Source organism: Elephas maximus, chromosome 9 (genome assembly GCF_024166365.1).
Source record: "Elephas maximus indicus isolate mEleMax1 chromosome 9, mEleMax1 primary haplotype, whole genome shotgun sequence".
Classification (NCBI taxonomy): domain Eukaryota; kingdom Metazoa; phylum Chordata; class Mammalia; order Proboscidea; family Elephantidae; genus Elephas; species Elephas maximus.
In genome coordinates this window covers 101,072,790-101,086,568 of record NC_064827.1, presented here as the reverse complement: position 1 = coordinate 101,086,568, position 13,779 = coordinate 101,072,790, and the positions used below count along the sequence as shown (strand labels likewise).

Sequence of the window (13,779 nt, the reverse complement as noted above, 5' to 3'; positions counted from 1 at the left end):
TTCAGCCTGAGCTTGCATATGAGTAATTGATGGTCAGTAGTCAGCCCCTGACCTTGTTCTATCTGGACATATTGAGCTTCTCCATTGTCTCTACAGATGTAGTTGATTTGATTTCTGTGTATTCCATCTGTCAAGGTCCATGTGTACAGTCGCCGTTGTTGTTGAAAAAAGCATTTGCAACGAAGAGTTGTTGGTATTGCAAAATTCTGTCATGCAGTCTCCAGCATCATTTCTGTCACCAAGGCCATATTTTCCAACTACCAATCCTTCTTTGTTTCCAACTTTTGAATTCCAATCGCCAGTAATTATCAGTGCACCTTGGTTGCATGTTTGATTAATTTCAGACTGCAGGAATTGGTAAAAATCTTCAGTTTCTTCATCTTTGGCCTTAGTGGTTGGTGCGTAAATTTGCATAATAGCTGTATTAACTCATCTTCCTTGTAGGCATATGGATATTATTCTATCCCTGACAGCATTGTATTGGAGGATCTTGAAATGTTCTTTTTGATGATGAGTACATTGCCATTACTTTTCAAGTTGTCATTCCCGGCATAGTAAACCATGCGATTGTCCAATTTGGAATGACCAATACCAATCCGTTTCAGCTCACTAATGCCTAGGATATCAACCTTTATGCATCCCATTTCATTTTTGGCAATTTCCAATTTTCCTAGATTCGTACTTAGTACATTCCACATTCAGATTATTAGTGGATGTTTACAGCTGTTTCTTCTCATTTTGAGTTCTGCCACATCAGCAAATGAAGCTTCTGAAAGCTTGAGTCCATGCACGTCATTAAAGTCAACTCTACTTTGAGGAAGCTGCTCTTCCCTAGTCGTCTTTTGCGTGCCTTCCAACCTGAGGGCCTCATCTTCCGGGACTATATCAAGCAACGTTCTGCTGCTATTCATAAGTTTCTCACTGCTACGTCATTTCAGAAGTAGACTGCCAGGTCATTCTTACTAGCCTGTCTTAGTCTGGAAGCTCACCTGAAAACTGTCCACCATGGATGACCCTGCCGGTATTTGAATACCGGTGGCATAGCTTCCGGCATCACAGCAACACACAGTCCCCTACAGTACAACAAATTGACAGATGCGTGGTGATATAAAACATTGTCCTTTATATAATAGCTCATTTGAAGAATACCATTATTTAGGTTTCCTGTTAGAATAAGTTAAAAGCGCTCAAGTGTGGCAAAAGAGAAATAATTCATGTAGATGGGCCATATTGAGGTTTGTGTGTAACTTCATATTTCAGGTACCTTAAAACTGTAAAGCCGGGAGAACTATTCTCCTGGGAGGTAACTTAGAGCCTGTGGAAATAAAGTAGTTGTTGATCTAAGCATTTGTATTTATCAGTTAATTCTTCTGTGTAAATGGTATGTTCTTCAGTTAGGAAATAACTACCTAGTAGAAAGCTGGATTGTTTTTGTTTTTCAAAATTTTTAATTTAGGTATAATTTTCACACAGTAAAATACATGGGTCTTAAGTGTATCATTTGATGCGTTCTGAAACATTCATATACTTAGATTACCCAGATCCCTGTCAAAGTAAAGAAAATTTTCATCACACCAGAAAGTTCTCTCATGCCCCATCAGGTCATTTGCTTTCCCACAGAAGTAAGCATTGTTGTGATTTCTACTACCATGTATTAGTTTTTCCTCTTTATTTAAATTAAAGCATACAGTCTGTTATTCTTTTGGTCTGACTTCTTTCTCTTAGCAGAATGTTTGAAGATTTATCCATGTGCTTATTTGTATCAGTAGTTTGTTCCTTTTCATTGCTAAATTGTATTTCATGGTGTGAATGTTAAAAAATGCATTTATTCTTTCTTGGTGGACGTTTGGATTGTTTCCATTGCCCATTAGAGTAAAGTCTTTATAACATTTTGAACAGGTTCTTTGAGAGATAATTAACATCCTATAAAATACACCCATTTTAAGTATACTATTCAGTAGATTTTAGTATATTTACTGAGTTGTGTAGCCATCACTGTAATCTACTTTTAGAACATTTCTGTCACCCTAAAAAGAAACCTCATGCTCATTAGCATGAGCCCAGCCGCCTCAGGTCTAGGTAGCTGCCAATCTACATTCTGTCTCTGTAGATTTGCCTATTCTGGACATTTTGTATAAAATCATATGATATGTGGTCTTTTGTGGCTGACGACTTTGACTTAGCCAGTTGCTATTGAGTCAACTCCAACTCCTGTTGACCCCGTGTGTGGTAGAGTAGAACTGTGATCCATAGGGTTTTCAGTCGTTGATTTTTCGGAAGTATATCACCAGGTGTTTCTTCCCAGGTGCCTCTGGATGGACTAGAACCTCCAACCTTTTTGTTAGCAGCTAAGTGCGTTAACCATTTGTACCACCCAGAGTCGTTCTTCCACTTAGCATGGTGTTTTTGAGGTTCATACATATTGTAGCTTGTATCAGTACTTCATCCCTTTTTATTGCTAATAGTATTTCATTATATGGGTATGCCACATGTTTATCCATTTATCAGTTGGTGGACATCTGGGTGGTTTCCAATTTGGGGCTATTATGAATAATGCTGCCCTAAATATTCTTGTATAAGTCCTTTTGTAAATATATGTGTAATTTTTCTTGGGTAGAAACCTAGGAATGAAATTGCTGTGTCATAGAACAGATGTGTGTTTAACCATAAGACACTGCCATTTATACTAATAGAAGTGTAGAAGTTTCTGAAATAACAAATACTATGTTTTGCTTTCCTGGCAGGGAGGCTGACGAAAGGTTTTTCATGCTAAACCCAGTTCCTAACCCTAAAGCTGTACATGAAGCTTCAATAATTTTTTGTATTTTTATCTGCTGTGGTAACACAGGAACCCTGGTGGAGCAGTGGTTAAGAGCTCAACTGCTAACCAAAAGGTGAGCAGTTTGAATCTACCAACCGCATCTTGGAAACCCTATGGGGCAGTTTTACTCTGATTTTTGGCGGGGGGAGGGGGTGCAATGGTTAAGCACTCGGCTTCTAACTGAAAGGTTGGTTCAAACCCACCCAGCGGCTCTGGAGGAGAAAGACCTGGTTATCTGCTTCTGTTAAGATTACAGCCAAGAAAACCTTATGGGAAGTTCTGCTGTGTCACATGGGATCACTGTGAGTCAGAATCCACTTGATGGCACCCAACAATGATATTATGTAGCAAGCAGAAAGTGGCATTAAAGCAAAAATGCCTTTTACGATAATTAAAAATTTTAAGAATACATGTGAATGAATCTAATAAATGATGTACAAGACCCGTATTGGGAAAATTACAAAACTTTATTGAAAGATGGTAAAGACCTAAATAAGTGGTGGAATATACCATATTCATGTATTGTAAGATTTATCATAAAGGTGTCATTTTCCCCTAAATTGATCTGTAGAATCAGTGTGATATCAATCAAAATCACAATTTTGTTTTTCTATCAACAAAAGCCAAAAGCCAAACGCACTGCTGTCGAGTCGATTCTGACTCATAGCGACCCTGTAGGACAGAGTAGAACTGCCCTGTAGAGTTTCCAAGGAGCGCCTGGCAGATTCAAACTGCTGACCTTTTGGTTAGCAGCTGTAGCACTTAACCAGTACACCACCAGGTTTTCCTTTCTATTGACAAGCACTTCTAAAATAGGAATATGGAAGTGGAAAGGGCCAAAAATAGCTAAAACAGTCTTGAGGAAGAACAGGGTAGGAGGATTTGCCCAACTGGAGATCAAGCTTTCTTATAAAACTAAGTACCTTTTTAATAAATGGCTTTCAGCAATTCAGTATCTATATGGAAAAAAGGACTGGATTCTTACATTGTACACAAAAATTCATCTACGGTGAATCGAAGACCTGAATGTCAAAAGCAATATTATAAAGCTTTTAGGTGCTAATATTTGGAGAATATTTTTATGACTTCAGGGTAGGAAAAACACTAGCTTTAAAGGTATATATGAAAATTAAGGGCTTCTTTTCATCAGAATATATTAGGAAAGTGAAATTATGCTCATCAGAGTAGGGAAAGTTTTTTTCCAAAAAAGACAGCTCCATTGAAGAATGGTGGAAAACAAGTACTTAATAACAATGAGGATATCCATGTGGCCTAAAAAAATGCAGAAAGATGCCCAACCCTGTTAGTAATTAGGAGGATGCAAATAAAACCACAGTGAACTTATTACTTATCTTCCAGATTGGCAAAAATCAGAAAGTCTGATGATTTGAAGTATTGGTGTGGGTATGTAATATGGTACACTGCTTGTGAAGAACTAACAGTTGAAGGTTTCAAACTGTAATGTTGAAGATGTCCATGACCCACCACCCAGCAACTTTCCTCCTAAATACGTGCTGTATTGTAATGGGTGCCTATGTGAACCAGGACTTTAAAGCATCAATGTTCATTAAAACCAGAACTGTAAAGAATGTAAACGCCCATCAAGAGAGAAATGAATAAACCAGTTGTAGCAGATTTATTCAGTGGAATACTAATTAGCATCAGGAATAAATTATAGCAATAAGGAACAATATTGTGATGATATAATGTTAAGCAAGTGAAGCAAAGTTATAAAATAATACAGTGATTCTATATAATAAAGTTCAAAAGCAAAATTATATTGTTGAGGAATACATAAATAGGTTGACAAGCAGTAAGAAAATCAAAGAGATACTATCATGAAAGTTAGAATAGTCAAACCGTTAATGGGAATTACCCGATGGCGACTATAGGTATGTCACTTTATAATTATTCTTTCAAACTCTACATATGCTTTAAATGTTGTTTATAAGCTTAAAATTGCATTTCTGTATGCCAGTAGCAAAAAAAGTATTGTACAGTTGCAACAACAAAGAATAAGGTAATTAATAATCTAACAAAAATTATGCAAAACAAATTATAAAATTTATTGAAAGACCTACATAAATGGAAAGAATTGTCTTTTTGGATAAGAAGCTTTACTATAATGAAAGTACCAATTTTCCCCAAATTGATTTATAGAGTATTTACAATTCTAATCAAAATCTTAGGGATTTTTTAAGAACTCGACATAATAGTATGAGACAGCAAAGGCCAAAAAATAGCCAAGAACTCCTAAAAAAAGAATTATTCACAATGCAGTGACTATCACTCATCGGGGTTTCCATATTATCAAGATTCCACACATGACATGGGTCTGTTTTTGAGTTCTCTGTTCCATTCCACTGGTTAATTTATTTCTGTGCTAATACCACACTGTTACTCTAACATGATAATACATGTGGAAAAGCAAGGGGCAGTTGTTAAGCATATGGGGAAAAAAATCAAGTTGATCTCTACCATTCATCACACACTAAAATCAATTCAACATTGATTAAATATTTACATGAGAAAGGCAGATTTTACATTAGAACTAGAAAATACAGGAGAATATTTCTAGTTAGAACTGAAAATATAGAATATTTCTAGTTCTAATGTAATGACCTAAGGGTGGGAAGCAACCTAAGAAACAAAAAGCACTAAATTTAAAATGAAAGGTTGATAAATTAGACTTTATTTAAAATAAAGAACTAACTTATTTTCCACCAGAATGCCATAATGTAAAAAGGCAAGGCCCATGTTGGGAGTGGGTATTTTCAATACCAAACTGAAAAAGGGTTTATATCCAGATTATAGATGGTTAAAAAAAAAAGTCTTGTTTTCTTCTCACTGTCTCATAGGATAGAAATAGGAAAAAATAGGCAGGAGACATCAGGTATTTCACACTACAGGAAATATGAACTGCAAAAAAATTTAAAATGCCCAACCTTGCTACTAATTGGAGAAATGCAAATTAAGACCATGCTGAGATAGCATTTTTTCCACCTTCCATGTGGCTAGAAGGGGCCCTGGTGATGCAGTGGTTAAGTGTTTGACTGCTTACCAAAAGGTTGGCAGTTCAGATCCACCGGCCGCTCCTTGGAAACACTGTGGGGCAATTCTACCCTGTCCTGTAGGGTAACTATGAGTCAGAGTCAACCTGATGGGAATGGGTTTGGGTTTTTTGGTTGAGGTAGTAAAGTGTGACATTTGAAAATATCAAGTAATAGAGGTTAGGCATGAAAGCACATGGGCAGCATGTAGATGAACGAGCAGTAAAAGTTTATATGCAGAAAATGCAGTAGGCCCTTTTGGACCGTAGTTTACTGACAGTTGGTAAAATTTATTACTCCACGGTCCACTTCTAGGTAGGAGTGGAGAACGGTGCATGGGTGGCCTAAGGGCCACGTTTAGGAACGTTTTTATAAGTTTGTAGTAGCCCTTCCCCCGCCCCGCCCAAAAGAAACTGGAAAGAATCAAATGTTCCTCTTCAGTAGAATAAATGAGTTTTATTATAACCACAGAATGGTTATGCAGTAGTGAAAAATCAGGGAATTTATATCTCCAGGCAGTAACATGGATGAATCCGTAAGAGAATGTTGAGTGAAAAACAAGTTTCTCAAAACCACATCAGTGTGACACCTATTTTATAAAACTTAAAACCAGGCAAAGTTAAGTGTTCTTGTCAAAAGTGTTTAACCTATTTGTAAATCAGGCCTTAAGATCTGACTTCCATTTTACAGGACGTATTTTTTATAGGGATTACATAGAAGTGCAAGATAAATGATATGTAAAGGAAGTGCCCAGGCAGATCTCTGTAGGACAACTGACCTGGTCTCTTCAACAAGAAAGTGTCATGGAGAAGAAAGGCGGGGAGTGGGGGAGTGTTGTAGATTAAAGTTGACTTAAGAGATAGGACCAGTTTCATCTGTGGACCCTAATTAGCAATGACACTTTGACCCAATTGATGAAATTTAAATACGAACTAGATAATGAGAATATTAATAAGGAATATAATTTTTATTAGGTGTGATGATATTGTGGTTAAATTGGAAATTTTATTTTTCATGGCTGCATATGGGAGAATTTTTATATGAAATTTCATGATATTTATATTTATACTTTAAAATACCTAAGCAAATAAAAAGGGAGAGGAGTGAATATAAGAAAGCCTTAACAATTATTTAATCTAGGTATATTATAGAGTATATGGGTAAAAGTGTTCATAAGTAAAAATAAAAAGCAGTCAAAATAATATTTAGTGACACATCTGTAAAACAACAAAAAAAGGGTGTTGGTGATAAATACTAAATTTGGGATAATGGTTACCTCCCCTGGAGGCAGAGGGATGAGAATAGGGTGAGAGTACATAGATGGGCAAAAGGTAGTTTTTCAGGAAAATGGTGGGATCACAGACAGCTTCTTTATTTTTTAATTTTATTGTGGTAATAATAATATGTATAACAAAACATTTGCCATTTTAACCATTTTTAATTGTACAATTCAGTGACATTAATTACATTTCACCATATTGTATAACCATCATCACACTTTTCAGTAGTTTTTCATCGCTCAAAAGAAACTCAGTACCCTTAAGAACAATAATTTCCCATTTTCTCCTGACTTTTATCTCTATGCATTTGCTTTTTCTAGATACTTCATGTGGGACACATATATGAAGATATGTGTTAGACACAAAAGGCAAATATTTTCTTGTGCCTGATATATTTCACTTGGCATAATGTTTTTAGTTTATCCATGTTGTGGCATATATCAGAACTTCATTTCTCTGAGCATATATCAGAACTTCATTTCTCTTTATGACTGGATAATATTTTCTTGTATGGGTATACCACATTTTGTTTATCCATTTATCTGTTGTTGATGGACACTTGGTTGTTTCCACCTTTTGGCTATTGTGAATAATTCTGCAATGAACATTGGTGTACCAAGTATCTGTTTAAGTCCCTGCTTTCAAGTGTTTTGAGGAAATACCAAGAGCAGAATTACTAAGTCATGTGATAACTCTATTTTTAACTTTTTGAGGGCTCACCAAGCAGCTTTCCACAGTGGCTGTGCCATTTCACATTCCCACCAGCTTCTCCACATCCTCCCCAACACTTGTTATTTAGTTTTTCTGATAGTAGCCACTCTGGTGGGTGTGAAGTCATTGTGGTTTTGATTTGGATTTCCCTAATGGCGGTTGGTTTTGATTTAGATTTCCCTAATGGCGGTGTCGAACATCTTTTCTTGGCCATTTGTGTATTTTCTTCCCATTTTTTAAACTGGATTGTTGTTGATGTCCTCTTTATTTCTAAACTGCTTTATTGATGTGTGGAAACCCTGGTGGCACAGTGGTTAAGAGCTACATTTGCTAACCAAAAGATCAACAGTTTGGATCCACCAGGTGCTCCTTGGAAACTGTATGGGGCAGTTCTACTCTCCTACAGAGTCACTATGAAATCCACTTGACGGCAACATGTTATTAATGTATAATTTACACATAAAAAATTCACCCATTGTAAGTGTACAACTCAATATTTTTAATATATTTAAAGAGTTAGCAACTGTCACTGCTGTCTAGTTTTAGAACATTTCTGTCATCCCAAAAAGTTCCCTTGTATCCATTTGCGGTGAATCCCTACTCCTCCCCACAGGCAACCACTGATCTTTCTGTCTCTGTAGAGTTTGCCTTTTTTGGCCAAGAGTCATACAACATGTAGTCTTCTGTGTCTCACTTTCACTTAGTGTAATATTTTTGAGATTAATAGATGTTATAGCCTGTATCAGTAGTTCATTCTATTTTATTATTGAATAGTATTCCACAGTATAAATGTTTTCAATTCACTAGTTGAGCATTTGGGTTGCTTCCACTTTTTGGCCATTAGGAATAATGCTACTATGAACATTTGTATAGATATGTTTTCATTTCTCTTAGGTGGATACCTAGGAATGCAGTTGCTGGTTCATACGATAAATTAATGTTTAACTTTTTAGAAACTGCCAACCTATTTTCCAAAGTGACTGTACCATTTATCATTCCCATTAGCAAAATTTGAGAGTTGGAGTTTCTCCATGTCCTCACCAATACTTAATATTGTCTGTTTTGATTATAACCATTCTAGTGATTATGTAGTGTTATCTCATCATGATTTTAGTGTAAATTTCTCTGATAACTAATGATTTAGAGTATTTTTCATGTGCTTATTAGCTGTCGTGTTTTTACACAGATAACACACATCTATATTTTGCCAACTGCCCTCTCCCCGGGGAGGTATTTTTGTAAGCTCCGTATGCCAATTTTTTTTTTCTTTTCCATGTTGCTGTAAAAAAAAAAAAAAAAAAAAATGAGTGCAGTGCATTTATGAAAATACCTCGTGGGGCAGAGGTGCGGTTGGCAAATAAACGAGGTGTGCCTTATTTGCATAAAAATGTGGTATTCTTGTATCTTTGGTGAAATGTTTATTCACATCTCTTGCCTATTTTTAAGTGTGTTGTCTTACTGAGTCATAGGTTTTCTTAATACATTTTGGATACAGGTTTTACATCAGATAACGTGATTTGCAAATATTTTTTCTCAGGTTTTGTTTGCCTTTTTATTTTTTTAATGTGCCTTTTGAAGCACAAAATTTTTTAATTTTGATGAAGTCCAGTTTATCAGTTTTTTCATTTATGGATCATGCTTTTGGTGTTCACTTAATAAATCTTTGCCTAACCAAGGTCATTATGATTTCTTCTAGAAGCTTTACAGCTTTAGTTCTTCCTTGAAAGTCTGTGATCCATTTTGAGTAAATTTTTGTGTACGATCTAAAGAAAGAGTCTAAATTCACCTTTTGGCATGTGGATATCCAATTGTTCCAGCACCATTTCTTGAAACACTCTTCTTAGTGAAATGCCTTGACTCCTTAGTCAAAAATAAAGTGACCATAAATGTAAGGATTTATATCTAAATTCTCAATTCTGTTCCATTGATCTATGTGGTATACTTACCCCGGAACCACACTGTCTTATTTATTATATGCTTGGCGTATACTAAATTCTCAAAAGTTGAGTTAAATAGAAGTGGAATTGACTAGACCTTTCTGAGGAGTTCCTCGGTGGCGGAAACAATTAAGCACTTGACTACTAGCCAAAAAGTTGGTGGTTCAAACCCACCCAGATGCTCCTCGAAAGACCTGCCTGCTGATCTAGTTCCAAGAGGTCTCAGCCCTGAAGATCATATGGAGCAGGTCTACTCTGCACACTTGGGGTTGCCCTGAGTCAGAATGGACTCAGTGACAGCTAACGATAACAGACTTTTCTTATTAACTTAACGGATCTGTGTTCTTATATTTGCTACAGTTTTGTCTTTTGTGTAAGTGTGATTGTGGTTTATTTTTGCTTTTTTTTTCTTTTAGCTTCTTATCAGTGTACTATTTGGAAAATATCTTTTATAGGCTGAAAATAAATTTTGGGCCTCACTCAAAAAACACTCAAGGGGCATAGTGCCCCTTGAGATAGTATGCCCCTTGAGATAGATTGCTGGTAATGGTAGCAGCTATCAAAAACAGAGGATACTTGGTAGAACTGCAGTCTTTATTGAGGTGAAACCCAGAAGCTGATTAGTTGCCAAAAGCAGGTCGTTCCTTCCATAGGAGCTCAGCAGTGTTTTACGTATTTTTGTATTTATTACTTTAAAATGAAATTTTACCAGAATATAATTAGAAGTATTTTATGAAACACTAGGCTTTATATCTGTGTCACTTAATAGAATAATCCATGTGTAAGTCATTTAACTTTTCTGAGGCCATGATTACCTTGTGGAGAAATAAAGCTTTCTCTGTGAACCTCATGAGTCTGAATCAATTCAATGGCAATGGGTTGGTTTTTTTGGTTTATCAACCTCTCATAGTGTTCATTAAAATCAAATAAAGGGATGTTTTTGTAAATGTTCTGAAAAATGTAAAGTGCTATGCAAACACTTTTAAAGTTACTGGTATATTAAGCACTGGTATACAAGTTTTTTCTCTGCACGTTACTTTGTAAAATACGTGAAAAGAATTAGCAGTCGTTGAACTTCTGGGTCATTTGCTTATGAATACAATTAAATTGTGTAAATCAGGAGTATTATAGCTCAAGAATATAGGACATGTAAAGCCAGTGAGAGAAACATTTTCTTCAGTCTGTCTTCACAACAAGAAACTGAAGAGGAAATGCTACTCTTTCTTGGAGAATGTGTAAAATTTCTAATTTTACATAGTTGAATAAATAATGATAAAATCTTATCTACTTACCATAACTGTGTATAATTTATCTAAAAATTATTTTGCAATATAATCTAAAAGATTAAACAATACAAACTTACAGCAATCAAGACGTTGTGGTAGTGGTGTAAGGCTAGTCAGAGAGATCACTCAAATAGAATTGAGAGTCCAGAAGTAAGCCCCTACACTTATATTCACTTGATTTTTGACAAGGGCACAAAGGGAAAGAATAGTCTTTGTAACAAATGTTGCCGCATTCCTACATGTGAAATTATTAATGTGGACCCCTTCCTCACACCATATAAAAAATTAACTCAAAATGAACCACACGCCTAAATATTAGAGTGAAAACTGTGAACTTTCAGAAAATATATAGGAGGAAATCTTTGTGACCTTTGGTCCAACAATGGTTTCTTGGATATGATATCAAAAGCACGATCAATGAAAGAAGTAATAGATAAATGTGACTCCAACAAACTAAAAAAAATTGTGATGCAAAGAGCATCAAGAAAATGAAAAGAATCCACAGAATGGGAAAAATTTTTTGAAAACTATATATCTGATAAGGAACTTAAATATATAAAGAACTCTTACTGCTCAGTAACAAAAAGACAAGTAACCCAATTAAAAAATAGGCAGAGCATCTGAATAGACATTTCTACAGAGAAGGCATATGGTGGCCAATAAGCACATGGAAAGATGCTGAATACTTTTAGCCATCAGGGAAATACAAATCAAAACCATAGTACCACTTCTCACCCTTTAGGATGGTTATAATCAAAAAGATAGATAACAGGAAGTATTGGTGAGGATATGGAGAAATAAGAACCCTCATACAGTTTATGAGGGTGAGATCATAAAATAGTGCAGCTGCTTTGGAAAACCACCTGGCAGTTCTTCTAAAGGTTGAACTTAGCTACCATATGATCCAACGGCTCTCCTAGGTATGTACCTAAAAGAATTGAAAACATGTCCACACAAAAACTTGTAAATGAATGTCCATAGTAGCATTATTCATTATAGCCAAAAAGTAGAAACAACTCAAATGTACATCAGCTGATGAATGGATAAACAATGGAATATTATTCAGTAATAAGAAGAAATGAAGTACTGACACATGATACAACATGGATGAACCTTGAAAACATGCTAAGTGAAAGTAGCCAATCACAAAAGACCACATTTTGTATGATTTAATTTATAGCAAATGTCCAGAATAGGAAAACACATAGAGACAAAAAGTAGATGTGTTGCCTAGGCCTCTGGGAAGCTATTGAGAGGGAATGGGAAATGACTGCTAAAATGTGTCTACTGTTTGTTTCTCTGTCTTTGGGAAACAGAGATCACATGGTAGATTGTCTCTTAGTTTTCATTTTTTCTTTCATTCTCTATAGTGGTTACCTAGGTTTATTAAATGCATAGACTTTTGTGTTGAATGATAGTAAATCATAATTCATTTTTGACAGGAATTGAGTTCTTCTCAGACTTTATCACATGATGGAGGATTCTTCAATAGACTGGAAGATGATGTTCATAAAATTCTTATTAGAGAAAAAAGAAGAGAACAGCTAACAGAATATAATGGAACAGATAATTGTACAACTCATGAACACAACCAGGCATGTAAAGTAGAAAATTCTCTTAAAGTCACACCGAAATTAAAATGGAAATTTTTTAAAAAGTAAGCTGTGGAATCCAGTTCTGATCGTATAAAGTAACAGTCATTATCACACAAATATTTATATTAAAATGTGTGAATAATATAGTGTGTTCATTGATTAATATTTATTGAGTATGTACTATTTGCTAGGATCTGTTAGGCACTGGTGTGAAGAGTGGGAATACCAAGGTGGATATGACATTCCTTCCCTTAGACACTCAGAATAGTGGGGCTGTGAGGAGGTAGACTGTAAAGAGATTATCGTGCATCACCATGAAGGCTTTTAAGAGAGATTTGAACAGTAGAAAGGTTTGAATAGAAAAGTTAGTAGATGACTGCTTGGGTGAATTATGAAGGGCATATGAAGAAGTGACATATGAGTTGGATTTTGAATGATGACAAGCTACATAAGCTAAGAAATGGAGGCAGACTTTGCTGCCTAACGGAACCCCAAGAACAAAGGCCCAGAGTTATGAAAGGCCTTAGACAGGAAAATACAAAATTCTGCGTCCAAGAAATATAGAGTGAGTGAGTGTGGGATGTCATGACTGGAGCGATAGATTGGATTTAGGTTATTAATATCCTCTCCTGTGAAACTAAGAAGTTAGAATTTTATCCCGTAGACCAGGGTTTGCAAACTCTGACCCATGGATCGAATCTGGTCAGCAGTCTTTTTGTAAAGCCCACTAACTAAGAGTGGTATTCACATTTCTAAAGGATTGTTTTTTAAAAATGTGACAGATACTCTACATAGCCCACAAAGGCTGAAATATTTACTGTCGGCCCCTTTATGGAAGAAGTTTGCCAGCCCTTGCTACAGACCAGTGTTACCCAAAAGATTTATCTAAGGAGAAAGGATGCTTCCTTTCCTCATTCCTCACTCCTGGATTCATGGAGTCAGGAAGAGGTGTGACCTACTACCTGTTTCTCGATGCCACATCTTAGATCTCATCGTATTAAAAAAGTGTTCTACCTCTCAGACCCCGAAATCTGCATTTAGTTTTCTCATCACAGCCTCTACTCTTCTGTCTTACTTCCTCTTAACAATGAAGCTATTC

At 35.8% G+C, this 13,779-nt stretch overlaps 1 protein-coding gene across 4 annotated transcripts in view; it reads left to right on the top strand.

Moving 5' to 3' along the window:
- The window catches only part of GKAP1 (G kinase anchoring protein 1), a 90,692-nt gene that overhangs the window by 58,055 nt on the left and 18,858 nt on the right, over nucleotides 1-13,779 (top strand). For 3 of the 4 annotated variants that reach the window (XM_049895742.1, XM_049895745.1, XM_049895743.1), the window contains exon 8: nucleotides 12,528-12,680. The exons of the other annotated variant lie outside the window; for it this stretch is intronic. In XM_049895742.1, coding sequence (XP_049751699.1) covers nucleotides 12,528-12,680 — 153 coding nt within the window. The remainder of the gene's footprint in view (nucleotides 1-12,527; nucleotides 12,681-13,779) is intronic. 4 annotated transcript variants of the gene reach the window in all.